Below are 19786 nucleotides of genomic sequence, written 5' to 3' on the forward strand. Positions count from 1 at the left end.
CATCTCTGCTGAGCTGTCTCGTAGGAGCCTGAATGGAGAGGCTGTCTTAATTCCAGGGACTCCCTGAGCACACATGGCTGTCCCAGACCCCACTGCCCTCCCACCCCCATGCCTGAGGTAGCCTTCATTATTCTGCTTCCTTCCAAGTAGCCCATCTGCCCAGTGCTCTGAGGGCCACCGTGTGACCTCAATGAAGAAAGTGAGCTGGGCAGAGCTCAGGACACACAGCCCAAGCACAAGGTGGCTGTGTGGAAGTAGGTGGGATGCTGGGGCCAGTTTCTCGGGTTCGCTATGCCACCAAGCAGACCCTTGTGATTCCCTCGCCCAGTGGGCCCAGACACTCACTGTTGAGAGGGCTCCACTTGGGGTTCCTGGTCAGGAAGCCTGCCCTGAGGGGAGGCTCCAGCTCCATAGACAGCTTGGAGCTAAGATAGGAAGTGGCCAAGAGGACAGCAGGCTCTACACTGGGGCTCCCTCCCAGGAAGCCTGGGGACTCAGGAGCCCCTGCACCCTGCCTTCCATGGGCCCCAGTGTGATGCTGCCTCAGGATACAGGCTGTCAGGGTTGGTTCTGGAGATCCCCATGTTTGCTGCCCCCAGGACCCGCTGCAGCTCACCATTCAGTTTCACTGAGGTGTTTCAGATTGGTGAACCATGACACAAAGTTCACCTCAGGAACCACATGGAGCTCCTGACACGTGCCCTGCAGTTCCTTGATGAGGGACATCACCTTGAACTCCTGGTTGAGAGAAAGGCCAGGAAAGTGATGGGCGTAGACCAGAGCAGGGTAGGCCAGGCCTACCCTGGGGTCTTTACCTGGGCTTACTCTCCTCTCTCTGTCTCACACTCAGTGTTCTCCTCATTTTTCTGCCAGGATGCAGTGCCCACCCCCAGGAAGCTGTCCTAGATGCCCCCTCAGGACCCCATGTCCTATCCTCTGTACCAAATGTGGCCATCTTCAGAGGCAAGGAAGGACCTCAGAGGCCTGCACAGCTTGCCTCCTTGTGGCGGAAGGCTTCATCTTCTCACCTCTCGTCTTTGTTTCATGGATATCCAAGTGCCCTGAAAAATCAAAGAGCCAATGTGCTTAGAAAATGGGGCTTCCACATTGAAGGCAGCCTGGCCACTTTGTGCCCCACCAATTCAGGCCAGCAGAGGGTAGCATGGGTCCACACCTGGACCAGAGTTGCTCTCGGTCTAGGGCAGGGAGTCACTGGGGCCTCAGGACAGGGATTTGACTGCTCAACTGTCTCTGAACATTGTGTTCACCCAGGCTTCCAGTGACAAGGCCATGCTAACCCCACAGGCTTTGTCACCTTGAGGACCTAGTGTCACATTCCCACCCTCCCTCACCACCCACTGAGAAATGTCCCCAAGTCATCAGCAACACTGGGATCTGGAAGCTTGGGGCATCAGTAGGTGGGATGGCTATGGTGCTTGGTACCCTGGGGCTAGGGAGGACTGGGTCTCTTGCTGGAGGTCAGAGGGTCAAGACACTCCTTTCTCCAATGTGATTTCCCAGCCCTGAACCCCCTGCTCACTCACATCCTTGGAGTCCTTGTCTTTTTGCAGTGAGGACAGGTGTGTGAGGATGGTGCCAGGTGAGGGACCGTGCCCTCCGGATAGTCCTGCGGCATTGGGTGGAGAAAGATCAGAAGGGTCTTCTTAGACTCCTCCCTGGTCTCCTCATATTTACTCCAGTCCCATGAAGCCAGCCACCAGGAAGATCTTGTGATACACAAGCTCATTCCCCCAATGATCCACCCTTCAAGCCCAACCGAAGGCCTCAGCCCTGCATGTGGGAATCACTGTGGGTCTGTTCCACTCCTGGGCTGGACCTTGACAGATGTGCAAGCTGTGTAGCCCAGCCCATCACCTGCCACTGTGGTGGCTGCAGCTCACTCCGGCAACATGCCATGTGGACGGAGGCCAGGTGTGATGGGGCATTCAGGGAGCGGGCCAACAAGTTGGCTGGGCTGTGGGAGTTCCCTCCTCTCCTCCTAGGAAGTGCTTAGATACTATATACAAGGTGCTTCATGATCATGCGCTCTCTGGACAGAAAACATTGCTCCAGACATGTCTTTCTCTCCTTTTCATTTACTTGTCATTCCTATTTTAACTTTTATAGTTTCTTGCTAAACTCATAGCTGAAAGTCTTACAAATACAATTATTAATGCAACATCTTCCTTCTCTAGATTTTTCACTTATCAGGAAACTCCTTCTGCAAATCATAGCTACACAAAGATCTTTTAAACATTCATTTCTCTCTGTTTCCTCAGATGATTAGATTTCCAATCACATTTTGAAATATCCTCAGCATTCTAGCAGGAGCTGAATGGGTATAAAAATATGGGTTTCCTCCAAAACACTGCTTTTTTTTTTTCAAATATGGCATTTAATTTGCAATGCACATGTTAGGCCAAATGGTAAGGATAGAAATGCATTTCCTCCCATACAAAGATCACACAGAATATGTACACAGACCTGCAAGAAACCTTCTGACCAGCTTTATTTACTAAACCTTCCATAGCAAATGGTAACCCATTAAGATGACACAGGTAACTTTAAAAATAAAAAGAAACAAAGGAAAGCCTATCACAAAGAAAAATCCAGCAAGATGGTGTCTAGAAAGAGTGTGGCATGTTAGGTCGCTGTCCGGGGAAATGCCCAGTCTTGTCTTGTGATGAGTATCCAGTTTGAAAAGCAGTTAGTTCACAGTCTTTTTTCGGTTTATTTTCCTTTGAGCACTTCTAGGTTTAATGTTCTTCTTAGAGCTGGATGGTTTGGGAACAGGTGGCTTTGCCTTGGGTTTTGGGGGGTTGCTACGACTGATGCGTCCCGCTGTGCGTTTCTTGTCTTGAATTGTTCTCTGCTGTTCCTGCAACCTCTCTTCCCACTGCTGAGAGGCAATTAGTAAACAGGTCTGTCAAGTACATCTGAACCCTTTGCACATGAAAACTAGTATCATATTCACCAGCACAGCTGTACATCCATTAATTCGTTCCCCAATCTTAAAACCCCTCATGACTAAACCAAGTAAGTCTACACAAGTGAGATGCAAAGACAAGGGCGCACTGGTACCAAGGAAAAGCCTGACCCCGATAAAATGCCCTTCATGAGTCTCCAGAACCAACTCTGCAGTCAATTCTCTGTCAGAGGAAAATCACAGCATTCAGTCTGACTACTAATTTCGGAGGTCCCAGAGCTAAGCAGTAATGATGCGAGATAATAACGTTGGTGTGGATTATGTTGACTGCCTAGGTTCCGCAAAGGAACCTAGAAGGCCAATTTTTGCTGAAACCCTGATGTTTTACAGATATCAGATTAGTGAGAAAAATGGGGGTGGGGTAGAAACAACATAACATTTCCCTAGCTGTGTGTTCCTTTGCTGTCTGTAAACTTGGATCAGATTCTACTCAGTTCTGCATGTAGGCATATTTTTCATTTAAATTTTTTTTTATCCAAGACTGAACTACAGAGTGAAGGTGATCTGTTGCATGTTGGAGTTGCTGTGCGCTTCTCTACCTCCCCTCACCCCTGCCCCCCTGCCCCCCTGCCCTGTGCTCTCACTACAGCTCAGGCACCACCTACAGTCTCCCTATTTTACCTTAAGGCCTTGAACCAACCAGGAAGCCAGAGTGTTCTATGCCTGACAGTGATTCATTCATCAGGAAGCTTGTGGGTTAGTCAATGGCCTGTTCACCAGAGTTGGAATTCTTGAGCTCAAAAGAGGAACAACTTCTGAATCATGCCCATGGACAATGGGCAATTAACAAACATTAGCTTACTCTAGAAAAATTAATAAAAGCCTCTGGTCACTTTGTTAAGGGTTAGCTCTTTGAAGAGTGTTAGCTACCTTCTGCTCCTAGCTGTGATCCTATTAAAGGAGCTTTGCCTGTCTTTTTCAGAGTACTTGGCTCTGTCTCCTTTCTCACTATTTCCTTGCGATCCCATCATACTCAGGGGCTCACCTACATCCATAGCAACAGAGAAGCCCACCTATACCTAGCACAGTAGCCCTTGTGAGGAGAACCCCAGTTAATGCCGGAGACCATGTGTAGGATTATGGTCTATGTATACTGTTCTTTATACTCTGTGCACATATACCTATGATAAGGTTTAATTGATACATTATTAATCATTAACATTTAAATTGCAATCTAGTAATATAACAATGCGAATGTAAACCAGCACTGTAACTATGAGTATTGATTATTAATACATTTATTATAATTATTAATAAATAATTTCACTCTGTCTAAAAAGCAGAGTAAAGAGTAATAGCATAATAAGGCAATTATAACATACTGTAATAAAGGTCAATGAATATGGTCTAATTCTCAATGTATGCAATTGTACTGCATTGTAGTTGGGAGCGGAAACTGATCTTAGGTCTCAAAGTGAGAGTAAATGAGGAATGCTGCAACCCACTGCAGTTCTAGCTGCCCAGACCTTGAGTCACCGATCAACTTTCCCTGAGAGCAGAGGTGAATTCTTTAAGAAGCTCATGTCAGAAATAAGTGAAAGTTCGCCCGCTTGAGCAGTCACTGGTTTGTATTATCATGTCTGTGTCCCTTCTTTTTTACAGCATATTTTATCCAGTAAGAAATCTGAGATGAGGTGAAGTGGCACACACCTGCACTCCCAACTGTGTGGGAGGCATAGATAGAGTTGTGGCTCATGTTAGCTCCGGGGAAAATATCAAGACAGTGGCTGAAAAATGACTAATGCTAAAGTACCTGCTACAAAGTATGAGGCTCTGAGTGCAATTCTCAGTATAGCACTTCCACTGCAAATATATATTATATTATATTATATTATATTATATTATATTATATTATATTATATTATATTATAAGAAACATGGGCAAAACACAAATCCAGGCACTATAGATACAATGGAAAAGAAAGGCATTTGTAGGGCACAATTGTAAACCAGTAATAACATCATTGTGGCGTGCAGTTCTCCCATAGGGACTGTTTTCAGATTCTTAGTGAAGTTTGTGGGAACACTTGCAGCCAGGGTGAATGGCCTGACACTATGATTCTTGAAAGCCCTCGTTTATCTCAGCCCTCTCAGGTCCTTATACTCAGTTTGTTCTCCTCATGGATGCTTCCAATTCAATGCAATAGAAAGCAGATAACCAGGGGCTGGGAGTATGGCCTAGTGGTAAGAGTGCTTGCCTCATATACATGAGGCCCTGGGTTCGATTCCTCAGCACCATATATATATACACACAAAAGGCCAGAAGTGGCTCTGTGGCTCAAGAGGCAGAGCAAAAGGAAGCCAGGGACAGTGCTCAGTGCTCAGACCTTGAGTCTAAGCCCCAGGACTGTTAAAGAGAGAAGGGAGAGGGGGGAGGTGGGAGAGGGAGGGAGGGATAGAGGGGAGGGGGGAGAAAGAGGGGGGGAGAGAGGGAGAGGGAGAGAAAGAGAGAAAGAGAGAGAGAGAGAGAGAGAGAGAGAGAGAGAGAGAGAGAGAGAGAGAGAGAGAGGACAACCAGTTCTAATAACACAGAGCACATTATGAGTCAGCGGTCCTGGGGTTTAGGTCTGATTCAGTGCATACGCATGGGTTTTGCTGTGCACAATGCTGAGTCTAGAGGAGCTATGTCATAAGTCAAATACTAATATATTCCCATCTAAGAAAATTTAGGCAAAACAGGCCCTTTATGAAACCAAAACTTATTTTTCAGGAGAAAGAAATATTTTAAAATATTTAAACTAATTACCTCATGTCTTTTTCTCTGATACAATTTCTACTCTTTGAGCAAAAACTATCATCCTAATTCTTGTAATTAAATTGTTAACATCTGTGGAATGTTACTATTATAATACATTTGGCCACAAAATAGTTTTTCATCAATTCTTTTTTCTTCCTTGCAAATGACTTACACTATTATAAATGTAGGAAAAGATTTTGCTAGGTACCATGACAAGATGGGTTTTAGAACACGTATGTGTTGCTTTTAATCCTAGTAAACATAATTCTGTCGACATGCCTCTTACTTTTTAATAACAGCAATTAAATTTTAATCCAATAAGGAGATAAAAATCCTACTTTAATTTGTAAACAACAGTATATTCAAATTGAACAAAAATTGATTCATTATACTTCTTAAGCATCTATCAAAAAGGCAGATACTGTATGATTTCTGGCTATTTGTAAGCTCAGGCATGAAAATATGAAGAATTCTCCAATTCCACAGGATTTCCTTACATGATTCTTTTTTTTTCCAACAGGATTGCTAATATACTTACTATGGATCTTTTACTAAGTTGATCTCTCCATTTTTCAACTAGGCAATTTTCAAGGAGCATCATCCTGAAAGAAGTAATTTATCTTAGTAATCACCATTTGATTATAAAAGTAAAAAGATTAAAAATGAAAAAAATTACAATGCATCTTCAAGAATCCTTCTGTCTATAAGCCCAAAATCTACCATGTATATTTCATTAGCATTTCCTCTCATTGTTCCTTGTTCCTATGTGTGTATTTTCAATCATGTTGGCTATTTAGGTCATACTGGCCATTTCCTTTGTCCATATCATGTTCTTTTTCTGATTAGAAAAACTAGAAAAAAATGCCTTAAAAAAATAAGTTGGGCACTGGTGGTTCATGCCAGCAATCCTAAGAGGCTGAGATCTGAGGATCCTGTTTCACAGCCAGCCTTGTCAGGAAAATCTGAAATATTCTTATTTTCAATTACTCACACACACCACAGAAAAGCTGGAAGTACAAGTGTGGCTCAAATGGTAGAGCCTTGAGCCAAAAAGCTCAGAGATAGAAAACACACCTTGAGTCCAAGCTTCAGGACTAACACCAAAAATAAAATAGAATAAAATAAACATAACATTACAACTATGGAATCCAGTCCTCCTTTTGCTTAGCTATGATTCACTACCCACTCATGTATTGGACATCCTTGGACATGGTAGTGTGTACTGGCTCAAGGCAGATTTCTGAAAGCTAAGTGATTGAGTCAAAGGAGTGTGTGTGTGTGTGTGTGTGTGTGTGTGTGTGTGTGTGTGTGTCCTGGATCTTGAACCCAGGACCTGAGCTTTTTCACTCAAAGCTACTGCTAAAGCCACAGTTCCACTTCTGGCTATTTGGTGGTTAATTAGAGAGTCTTGTGAGCCAGGTGCCAATGGCTTGAGGATTGTGGTTCAAAGCCAGACTAGGAAGCCTTCTAAAACAGCTGGAAGTAGAGCTGTGACTCAAGGGATAGAGCACTAGACTTCAGTGAAAAACAACAACAACAACAAAACAACTCAGGAGCAGCACCCAGGATCTAAGTTCAAGCCCAGAGACCAGCACAAAACAAAATTTAAAAAACACATTTTCAACACAGTGACAAATTATTTTCTAAATCATTGTAATTTCATGCAATTCACTAATATTAAGAATTAAGTAAAAATGGAATCTTTGAGACAGTAAAATTTAAAGGTTTATTTACTATTTTTACTTTCTTTCTTGCCAGTCCTGGGGCTTGAACTCAGGACCTAGGCACTGTCCCTCAGCTTCTTTTGCTAAAGGCTAGCACTCTACCACTTGAGCCACAGCACCACTTCCAGCTTTTTCTGTGTATGTGGTACTGAGGAACCGTACTCAGGGCTGCATGCATGGTAGGCAAGCACTCTACCACTAAGCCACACTCCCAGCCCGTGTACTTCTTTTAAAAAAATTATTGTTAATTAGTTGTACAAAGGAGTTGCCATTTCACAAAGCAGTTCATGGATACGGTGCATTTGATCAATGTCACCTCTTATATTTCTTATGGAGTTTGTTTCCTTGGATTTGTACACACATATTTCTACAATGTATTTTTGACATCTTAGATACAAATTTGTACAAATTTTTCATAAGACAGGATGACAATTCCTTTTTTTATCACAATTTCTCAACTTTTATTCACCTTTCTGTGTTTATGTGATTTTTTATGTGTACAATACTTTGTGGCCAACTCTGGGTAGTGATATTTTTCCTCTTAATTTCTTGTATTACTTTTGTGCTTATAAAGTACTTTGCCTTCCACATATTTAATTACCTAATCTTGTCCCTTCCAGTTAGCTTTTAAAGTAATTTAATATATTTGGAATTTATTTTACATTAGAGTACAAGGTGAAAATATGAATTTCCCAAACCCTAAATGCCATATGACATAATCTCTTCCCTTCATATCACTGTTTTGGTTATTTTTTTGGAATAAAAATCTCTCGTGTGTTAGAACCTGTGTCACAAATTTCTCCTGTTTTACTTATATTAACATCCCTTGTTATATCACTGGTTGTAACTTTATAACAGTTTTGTGTATATCACAAGAAGGATCTCCTCCGTGTGTGTGTGTGTGTGTGTGTGTGTGTGTGTGTATGCTGGTACTGGGGCTTCAATTGAGGGACTGGGTACTGTCCCTTAACTTTTTCACTCAAAGCTAGTGCTCTACCACTTGAACCACAACTCCACTTCTGGCTTTCTGATTGTTAATTAGAGATAAGAGTCTCATGGCCTTTCTTGCTTGACCTGGTTTCAAACCATGATCCTTAGATGTCAGCCTCCTGAGTAGCTAGGATATCAAGTATAAGCCACTATTGTCCAGCTCTATTATTTTGATTTTTAAACCTCCTTCCATCTCTTCCCAGCTTATTTTTCCACACAATCTTGAATATCATTTGTGAATACATAAGCCCTAATCATCCCAAAATATTTGGGCTGGAATGGATTTAAAATCTATTCATCTGTCCAAATAAAACAGACCCTCCATCTCCCCAACTACAAGTAGAAGTGCAGCAGATACGAATCTCAGGGGAGAGGCATGCCTGCTTCTTGAGAGAGACAAAGCTGTAGGTTGATGGAAAGCTTGAGAGCTTAGAACCCAGGGCAGCATATGAGGCTATGTACAAACACTGTGGAAATGCAGAACAGGAAATGATGTAAGTGAGGTCCCTTTCAAAAGAGACCTGTTTTCTTCTTAGAGGAATGGGGTCTTAACTACACCAAGAAGAGAGATGTAAGCACTGATGGCAGAGAATCAAAGGGATCATCTGTTATAAAAAAAAAAATAGTGATTTTTCTTAGCGTTCAACTTCATATTGTTAAAAAAAATGGTGCTGATTATAAAAAGATGAGTAGCAAATGGGTGTGGGGTGACAAGCACTCCAACCTAGAGATGTATGTGTATGCATGTGTGTTTGTGTGTGTGTGTGTGCGTGTGTGCATGAAACACTTACCTGTTTAAAACTTGCATAGTGTGAACTTGACAATCATACTTTTACTTGTACCAGAGCTTGAACTTAGGGCATCTCAGTCTCACATGGATTTTTCACTCAAGGCTAACACTCTACCACTTGAACAACAAAAAGCTCTATCTCTGAAACTCTGATACCTCTGGATCAGGTTCTTTACAGGTTAATTAGATATAAAAATCTTGCAGAATTGTCTGTCCTGGCTGGCTTCAAATCCCGATTCTCAGATCTCAGACTCCTGAGTAGCTAGGATTATAGGTGTGAGTCACTGGCACTTGGAAATCACATCTTACTACATTTTAGATCTCAGGCTCACACCTGCGATTGTAGCTATCCAAGAGCTTGAGATCAGGACATGGCTCAAGGCCAACCCAAGCAAAAAGTTCATGAAACTCCTCAACCAAAAGCTGAGCATTGCCTGGCATGTGCATCTATCATTCCAGCTATGTGAGTGGCTGAGATTGAAAGCCAAAAGGATCATGGATCCACACCAACAAGGGGGAAAAAAAAACGTTCATGAGACATGGCATAGTCTTGCGTACTTATCATTCCAGCTACAGTGGAAAACACAAAATACAAGGATCGATAGAGCTCCAGGCCCAGGAAAATAAGTGAGACCGTATCTCCACATCACCAGTGTAAAAAATGCTGAGGCATGGCTTGGCAGTACAGTGCTTGCTTGCCAACTGCAAGTTCTTGAGTTCGAACCCCATTACCCCACAAAATAATACACACACACACACACACACACACACACACACACACACACACACAAAACTTCGTATGCATACATTAGGAAAATACATAGATGGTTGATCAGTTGACCTCTAGGTTATAAAAGAAGTTTTTAAAACTTCTTAATACTTTTCACACTAGGCTTGGCCAGATAATTGAAAAGTAATTCTTACTCAAAATGTACTCATCTGTACAGTTTGCAATTCATGAATTCTGAAATAGATTTTTAAAGGTTCTATTCAGATGTTCACATTTCTAGTTGTTCCTCATTCTGTCAGCAGAATAGTTAAGGCATCCAGTTCAGGAATTATCTGGCACTTAGGCTATGTAATATTCTAACAGAGGCATCTATGGAAACTGCTTTTAAAAAATGAATTCCTGGCAAGATTTTGCTGCTTTTTTTTTACAAGCCTGCTACATGAGCTCCCCTGCTCTTATAAGCAGTGAGCAATTATGCCCACCTGCTTCTCCCAGCTTACCGTGAGCGCCACTCGTAACACATGATGAGAACATCCTGGTGCGGTAGGATGTGTGGACACTGGCATGAGGAATTGGTGATGAGTGGGACTTGGGTTCGTGGGATGGGTGACAGGGATTTGAAGATCTCCTTCACATCCACCACCGTGGTCACTTCGTGGCATCCACTCCTCTGCACAGCTTTTATTTTGGCATGAATGACTGTAATTGAAAAAGTAATGTAAGCGTTGTTGAAACCTTGGAGGAAAAATGAGGATGGTAAGTTCAAGACAAATGTAGGATGTCTCATAAAGAATCACTCCTGTCATTGTGCTCATGTCCAAAGCAGATATGGTATAGACAAAAAAACAAAAACAAAAACAAAAAAACCTAGATGCATAGTTGCACTGTCAATGCAAGGCACCTCAGACCAGATCTCAACCTTGTTTTCAAAGTCTCGAATCACACAGACACACAGATAGACAGAAAAGCAAAAATTTTATAGTGGGCTTTATTCTCTGTTTGCCCTTGTAGGTCAGGGAGAGCTTCCTAGAAACTCATGTGTTTGTTTCCATTCTCCTTGCGATGACTTGAAGTCATTATCACATATTCTCAGATTCAGAAGTCACTGTAAAGTTTGTATTACAACAATCATCAGATGCTTGAACTTCTAGTTCATAGGGAGGATAATTGAAGTTGTAACCTTTGTCAACTACAAGGGAATCCCTGAGGATGGCTGTTCGCAATCACCTGATGTCACACACTGACAAAGCAAGGTTAGGGTGAATGGACATAGAATTGTTATTACAAATGGCTGACAGTGTGACTGTCTTTGATCAAGTTTTAAATTCTGACTTCTCTGGACTCTTGCTATTATTACTGCCTCCTGGTTGGAGTGGAAATCAGTCTGAATATGGGGTGGTTTTGAATTCCAACCTAGGAAGCTGACTGCTGGAAGAACACAAGAAAGATTGACTCATCACGGTAGATCCAAGGGAAGACACCCAGAAAACAACAGGACAGAGAAACAGTCACACTGAAGACTGGATCAGGACATAGAAAGGACTAAGGAGATGAGATTAAGACAGAATTTATGCCTGGTGTTGGTGGCTCACACTTTTAATCCTAGCTACTCAGAAGGCTGAGATCTGAAGATTGTGGTTCAAAGCCAGCCCTACAGGAAAGGCTGTGAGACTTTTATTTCCAGTAATTTCCAAAAAGCCAGAACTGGAGCTGTAGCTCAAATGGAGCAGCAGTCACCTTGAGCACAAAAAGCTTAGGGATGGGGGCTGGTAATATGGCCCAGTGGCAAGGGTGCTTGCCTCATATACATGAAGCCCTGAGTTCAATTCCTCAGCACCACATATATAGAAAAAAAAAAAAAAGCTTAGGGACAGTGTATACACACACACACACACACACACACACACACACACACACACACACACTACATAATGTATTTCAAGTAAAAAGCTACCTGGAAAGATAATGCATGATTATGTATTTTGTTGTTGTTGAATTACTCTCATTAGCTATGTGAGATTCCCAAACCTGATGAAATAAGTCTAGGTTACTTTTCAGACTTCTGAATTTCCATGATTCTCTTCCTTTCATAGATAATTAACAATCTACCATTTCTTATGAAATATGAAAAGAAATTTAGCATTGTTTTTTCTTTCAAAAACATTTTGTTATTTTAGGATAAATATTACAGGAAATGCAAGACCATATAAATAGGCCAAGTAGATGTTTTTAAAGGTATTTTTGTGAAATTTACTTTCAGATGATGGTAGTAGAATTAAAATTGCATAAAACCTTTAAAATATCACAACTGACCATTTTTCTTGGAAGCAAGGGCTGAATGATTCTTCCACAGAAGATAGAGGAGGACATGTGAACTATTTTAATACACGTGTCCTCACAATTTCATGAAGATGTTAAATACTTGTAGCTTGACTTTAAAAGATACACAAGTAGGATTGAATGGTCTGGGTCTCAGATGAGCATACCCTGGCCTACTACTTTGAATCCTTCCTGTAGCAACAGAACCAGAAGAAGAGATGAAGGGCACTGTGCTCTTTTCTGCGCAAGATATCACACTTTAAATCTGATGAAAGCAAATGCCTTCACTGGAGACCAGAGTAATTTACTTTTGATTCATCTATAAAAGTAAGAAACTTTACAGTTATTATTATGCCATTGAGAACCCCACGGAAACAAGTAGAAGAATCAACCCGTACTGGTGTTCTTCTTTTCCTTTGTGATGATTATAGCCAGCCTGGCCAAGGACACAGTTTTTGGTTTTCCAACGTGCACTATATGAACAGTCAATGGCTACACCGGGGGACTCACCATAGCTGTAGTTTTTGCTCAGATATGTTGCCAAAGTTGGCTTAACCTTCTTACACTTGCACCGATCTGAAAGAGGGTGGGAAAAGAAATTTTTTTAAGCTAGAAATGGATCCAGAAGTCACTGCAGAAAATAAGAGGGAGTCTGAGGACAGAACTGACCGGGGCTCAGGCGTTTGCAGTCAGTGTCAAGTGGCTTCTCCTGTACCATCATGTCTGGTGTGATGTCCATCCACTTTGCATCTGTAATACAAACAGGGCCGGCCGCACAGTTGTGGTCAGTGACTGGCTCTCTTCAAAATAAGGATATAAATGAGCAGATCCACACCACTCGACAGTAGTAAATAGTAACTAGCAGGTGAGAAAAGCCATCTGTCCTTCCAAGCTCTGCTATCCAAGCACACACTGACATGATGCACATCTATTCAACCAATTGGATAAATCATACCACTTTCTCCAAAAGCTGTATCACAATGTTGATTTTCACCAGGTGCCAGTGGCTCACATCTGCAACCCTTGTTACTCTGGAGGCTTGAGAGCTGAGGGTCATAGTTTGAAACCAGCTAGGGCAGGAAAGTTCATGAAACTCTTGTCTCCAATTAACTAGCAAAAAGCCACAAGTAGAGCTGTGGATTAAGTGGTAGGCACTAACCTTAAGCAAAAATCTAAGCGATAGAGGCCTGGCCCTAAGTTCAAGTCCTAGTAACTGCAGAAACACATACAAAAGAAATGTTGATTTTTTTCCAAGTTAACACTTTCATCAAAAAAATCCCAAAGTATTTCCAAACCCCCACCTCATGTTTTACAGAGTAGGAACAGTTCACAGCTGCACAACCCTATACCATCTGTAAGATTTAAGCGTAAGATGGGCATAAGTGCTCATGCCTCTAATCCTATCTACTCAGGAAGCTGAGGTCTCAAAAGCAGCCTGGGCAGGAAAGTCTGAGACTCTAATCTCCAATTAAGCACCAAAAAAGCTGGAAGTAGAGTTATGGCTCAAGTTGTAGAGTGCTAACCTTGAGCAAAAAAGCTTAACAATAGTGCCCAAGCCCCGAGTTCAGGGCCCAGGACTGGCACATACAAAAAACCATTTAAGCTGTAAATGTGTTTTGTAAAGTTTCTTACTTGGAGATGAGCTTGTATTTGCACCTTAGCTTGAGGGGTCATCCTTCCTATTTAGAGCTGTATCTGAGATGTAACTTCAGAGACCATACCAAGAGAAAACAGCCAGGAGCTCTCAAGGAGGAAGTTGCCCTAGGGGATGCCCACATAGAAGCATGAGAAGCTTTCCTTAGGTTTCCTTTCAAGAAGGGAATTTAGATTTGCTCCTTGCAACAAAAACAGTCAAAGGACCAAAGAAAGGAAGGAAGCGAATCAGTGGTCAGGCCAACAGATGCCACAGTCACTGGCTCTTAAGTCAGTGACCACAAAACAGATGCCACCATTTTCCAGGTCAGCTCCCCTTACAAACCACACTCGTGCTGGCCAGTGATGACCACTGCCGCTTTGAACTTTCCAGAAGTCTTATTCAATGACAGAACTTTCGAGAAGTGGGGATCAAATGACAGAGCATTAGTCTCCAGCTGGTGGGAATGGCTTAAGCCTCTGGTGAATTCATACATGCAATGTGCTTCACACAAACCCCATCACTGCCAGGGTAAGAAAAAACCATTGCCAATTGCTTCCTTGTAAGCCCAATCTCTCTGCGCCCCCTCCAGTCCTGGAGTTTCCCCCACTCCCCGGCCCGTGGTGACATCTCTGTGAGTAAGCCATCCTTCATTTCAAGTTTCAGAGAAGTGCGACGAGGGGCACCCACTGGCACCCGCCGATGTGGCCCCCCTGGTTCGCAGCGGCTGCGCCAAGCTCCAGCCTTCTCGGTCCCGACTTACCCTCGGGGAGGTCGGTGACGATGGCCTCTGGGGAGATGCACACTCCGCGGTCGTAGAGCGGCAGCTCGTCGCAGGCCAGGCTCTCGGGCCAGCTGTGGTTGTACCTCTTCATGAGCGGCTCGCAGCCGTCGCGGGCGCGCTGGCACACAGACTTGCAGGGCTTGATGGGGTCGTGCAGGAACTCCAGGGCACAGATGGGCGCGTACATGGCGCACAGGAAGAAGCGCAGCACGGCGCTGCAGTTCACGTCCACCAACTCCTCGTACTGCTCGATGGCCAGCACGGCGTTCTCCTGGGTGCTGTGGTGCAGGTGGTTCGGCATCCGTGTGAGGTTCCAGGGCATGTGGCGGCACATGGGGATGCGCACGGCCTCGCAGGGCGCGCCGCGCACGCCCGGCGCCAGGCGCAGCCACAGGCACAACGCCAGCAGCCTGGGAGCGAGCGAGACCCAGCTCGGCGCAGACGCGGCTCCGACCTGCCCGGAGGACCCCGTCGTCCCCCGCATCTCCGATTGGCCCCGGCCCTTTCTCCACGGAGCAAGCTGGGGAGGCACCGGGGGCTTTCGCCTCCTAAATTCCAGTCTGCGGGGGCTGCTCGCCGATCGCCTGCCAGCACCGGTCCTCAGCCGCGCCGGGACTGCGAACTCGCCCAGAGAAACTGGCGTCCCGGACCTCGCAGCTCGGAGCGCAGCCGGCTCCGGCCATTGCGGGACCCTATTTATCCCTACTCGTCCCAGGCCCTCGGTGCGGGGCGGTGACTTCGTCTCCGCCCCAAATGGCTGCAATCCTGGTCCCCTCAAAGTCCCTCCTTTTCAGTCTGACTAGTCCTTCTACTGATCAAGACGGGGAGCATCTGGCGGCCAATCCTTTTGGACACCAGACACAAGAATTGCCAGCGGGAGAGAGAGAGAGGCACCTTTCGCTCCTTTGGCCTCGCTGTCCCCCGCCCCAGGTACGGAGCCAGGGAGCGGAAGAAGAGCTGCTGCGTCGCTCTTTTCCACGAGGGGGCAAGAGAAGCGCTGGGTGTGGAGACAGCCGGGCGGACCCCGGGAAAGGTGCCGGGACGCGCGCTTGGGTGCGGAGTTGCTCTTTGTTGTTCTGGCTAGTGGACATTCATTCTGGTTCGTTTGTTTTCTTTCCTTTTTTTTTTTTTCCCCCAGACTGGCACTTGGTGTGTTCCTGTTCCAGCAACAGAACCACAGGTCCAAGAGCATCGTTGTGGCTCTACATGGTAAAGTGCTGGTCTTGAGCAAAAGGAGCTCAGGGACAGCGCCCAGGCCCCGAGTTCAAGCCCCGCGACCGACCAAAAAAAAAAAAATGTCTTCTAACTGCCAACAACTCCTTCCTGCAACATGAGAACAGACAATTTGGGACACGACAGTGTGAACAATTTTCCCATTCTCAAGTCATTTCCATTTCAACAACTTAAAATCTTGGTCTTGGATATACTCCCGGACAGGTCCTTGATCCGATCAAGACGCTCTGTGCCTTGGAGAGCAAGTATGCACCTTTTGTTATCTCTCTCCTCTCATCTACAGAAATGGGAGGCTCTATTGTTGCAAATTCACAACAAACTTCAGCAGCAAGACTTCTATTGGATATTTACATAGCGCATCACTGGGGCAATGTTCTCTGAATGTGAAGCTTTGAAAACCTAGATCAAGCCTGCAAGTGGCCCACCCTTATAATCCTAGCTACTCAGGAGGCTGAGATTTGAAGACTGAGGTTCAGAACCAACCAGGGTTAAGACAGTCCAAGAGACTCTTAATTCCAATTATCCTCCAAAAGGCTGGAAGAGGAGGTATGGCTTAAGTGGTAGGGCACCCAGGCCCTGAGTTCAAGCCCCTAGTTGAAAGGGATGACACTAAGATATATTGTATTCATAAACTGTTTTGTTAAATGGTAACTCCTTTGTACAACTATTTAAAGATATTTTTTAAGAGAAAAACCAGTTCAACTTGATACCTGAATTTAAGGAATTTTTTGGTTTCTTTCCACCACAAACAAAGTTAGCTTAGTGTTTAATTTGAGCAAGAACCAATGACTAAAATAAAATAAAGGTGTTCAGATGAAGCGTACAAGCCAAGGAGCTAATCACTCTAAAGGCTTTCTTTTTCAGGGAATACAAATTAAACATGGTAAATTAGGATGGTTATTGAAACACATGTATTTGAGGACTCAAGGGGTTTCCTTGCTTTTGGGGGGTAACCCAGATGTCTGGTCAAGAGAGCTATTCTGGGGCTGGGGATATAGCCTAGTGGCAAGAGTGCCTGCCTCGGATACACGAGGCCCTAGGTTCGATTCCCCAGCACCACATATACAGAAAACGGCCAGAAGCGGCGCTGTGGCTCAAGTGGCAGAGTGCTAGCCTTGAGCGGGAAGAAGCCAAGGACAGTGCTCAGGCCCTGAGTCCAAGGCCCAGGACTGGCCAAAAAAAAAAAAAAAGAGAGCTATTCTGCTTTCCTGTAGAACAAATCTCACACACCAAAGACATCAAGCCAGGGCCCTGCCCAGGAGACCTCTGCAGACTCTTCCAGCAGTGAAAGCCCTCGCTGAATGACAGTGTGCGCTGTTCCAGCCCCTACCCATGGAACAGAGAAAGAGCAGATGCCCTTTCCCTTGTTTGAGGGAGGCAAAGCTGGACAGGGTTCACATTTCTGCAATCAATCTGAACCTACTGCATTTGCTTTTTACAAATACCACATCCACCACCAAGTTTCATGAAATGCCATGAATCATTTCTGATTGCAAGACCTTTAAGCAAGGGTGAGGAGAACTTAAGAGAGTCTTGCAGGGGGCCTGGGGATAGCTCAGTGTTAGAGCACTTGCCTAGCCTAGTATGAGAGGCCTTAGGTTCACCCCCAACATCATAGAAAAAGGAAATAGAGCCAATCATTTTCTTGTTTAGGTTTTAAAATTTTTTATTGTGAAGATGTACGGAGGGGTTACAGTTACATAAGTCGGGTAATGAGTACATTTCCTTTTGAACTGTGCTACCCCTCCCTCTCAGTTTTTCCCCTCTCGACTTCCCTCCTCCACAAGTTGTATAGTTGATTTCTAACATAGTGTCTAGTGGGTTTCACTGCTTAATTGGTTCATCACCATTTTTGTGCTTCCCTTCTCTTCCCCCAATCAGATAAACTTATAAACCAGACAAAAGGTACAGAAATAAAAAAAAAAAACACTGTACAGGGAATAGACAGTAGGAGGAGGAAAAAAACCACAAACAGTACAATAAAACCTCATTTCCATTTCTTTGAGTTCATTTCAATAAGCATCATTTTATATGATCACATGCACATAGCTATTGAGCCCTTGTGATCCTCTCCTAAGAATATCTTCCCTCGTTCGATGTGAATGTTTAGACTGTTGTTTAATTGATCATTTCCTGGTGTTGCTTTTACTATCCATTGGGTTAACATGTAGATTTGTAAACACATTCTCATATTAAAAAGGAGAAAAGCTATGTGTATTTGGGTTTGGCTTACTTCACTTAGTATACTTTTTTCCAGGTATTTCTCCATTTCCTTATGAATGGGGCAATGTCATTCTTTCTGATGGAAGCATAGAATTCCACTGTGTATATATACCACATTTTCTTGACCCATTCATCCACTGAGGGGCATCTGGATTGAGTCCATATCTTGAGCCAATCATTTTAAATGTGACCCTATTAGGCCCATTGATGTTCTAGTTATCTCATCCACTCCTTCTCTGCAAGTAACTCTCAGAATCCTACTCCTCCCCCTCCCCCTCCCCCTCCCTCTCCCCCTCCCCCTCTCCCTCCCCCTCCTCCCTTTTTATGTTGTTGTTCATGGGACTTTAACTCAGGGCCTGAGTGCTGTCCCTGAGCTTTTGTGCTCAAGGCTCACCACTTGAGCCACAGCACCATTTCCGGTATTCTGGTGATTAATTGGAGATAAGAGTCTCACAGACTTTTCTGCCCAGGCTGGCTTTGAACCACATCCTTAGAACTCAGTCTCCTGAGTAGCTAGGATTACAGGCATGAGTCATACCAGTGCCCAGCCTTTAAAAAAAAGGTGTGGGTGGGTTTTTTTTTTTTCTCTTTTTCTAGTTCTAGGGCTTGAACTCAGGGGCTGGGCACTGTCCCTGAGCCTCTCTGAACTCAAGGCTAGTGTTGGACCACTTGTCCCACAGGGCCACTTCCCCCTTTTCCATCTTGACATCCCCTTTGCTCTACAGTTTCTTTTTCTTCTACATCAGACTTGTTTACTGCTTAGAAAAATAAGTATGTCTTAGGTAATGAAGCTTACAATTTATATGCAATTTGTATATTTGTTATTCATAAATAAAACCAGAATTGTCTATATGTTTCTCTTTAGACAAGTCAGTAATGAAAAAATCATTTTCAAATCAAATTATATAAAAGTACAAAGCTCATCTGCATTATCAGAAGATAATAGTCCCACACAAACTCACTTAAAAACAGGATACCCATAACTTTTTTTTGAAGACAAAGTATACTTGTTTCTTTTGAGTTTCTGATAAATAGATCATAATTTAAGGTAACATTAACACATTTTAGACAAAATTATAAATCTTATATACACATTTATATTTCACGTTAGTTTTTTTTTTGTTTTGTTTTGGCCAGTCCTGGGCCTTGGGCTCAGGGCCTGAGCACTGTCCCTGGCTTCCTTTTTTTTGCTCAAGGCTAGCACTCTGCCACTTGAGCCACAGCGCCACTTCTGGCCGTTTTCTGTATATGTGGTGCTGGGGAATCGAACCCAGGGCCTCATGTATACGAGGCAAGCTCTCTTGCCGCTAGGCCATATCCCCAGCCCCTCACGTTAGTTTTGGTTCAGTCTTTTTCAGTATTTCTTTAGTTTACTAAGTTAAAACGAATGACTTAAAAGGAAGAGTTTGAAACTTTGGATTTGAGCCCCACCATTCTAAGAATAAAAATAAAAGATAGGAGAAAAACTACAAAGCTAGAGTATTTTCTACCATATATATGTATATATATATATGTGTGTGTATATACACACGCACACCCACATAATTGCCAATCAAACTCATTTATCTTGTGGGAAAAACGTTGAGAATGCTACTTGATGTGATTATTACAAAGACACAGAAATTATGTAAAAGAAT

The 19786-nt window shown here is 43.6% G+C and overlaps 1 protein-coding gene across 1 annotated transcript; it reads right to left on the minus strand.

Moving 5' to 3' along the window:
- Window positions 1–2490: 2490 nt before the first annotated feature.
- Window positions 2491–15334, minus strand: Sfrp4 (secreted frizzled related protein 4). The gene is made up of 6 exons (XM_048339448.1): window positions 14673–15334; window positions 12946–13026; window positions 12787–12852; window positions 10458–10656; window positions 6262–6325; window positions 2491–2899 (listed from the first exon to the last, which is right to left on the minus strand). Exons 1-6 carry the CDS (start codon window positions 15175–15177, stop codon window positions 2708–2710), a joined length of 1107 nt encoding a protein of 368 aa, XP_048195405.1. The 5' UTR covers window positions 15178–15334; the 3' UTR covers window positions 2491–2707.
- Window positions 15335–19786: the final 4452 nt, after the last annotated feature.

Source organism: Perognathus longimembris, chromosome 2, assembly GCF_023159225.1.
Source record: "Perognathus longimembris pacificus isolate PPM17 chromosome 2, ASM2315922v1, whole genome shotgun sequence".
Classification (NCBI taxonomy): Eukaryota; Metazoa; Chordata; class Mammalia; order Rodentia; family Heteromyidae; genus Perognathus; species Perognathus longimembris.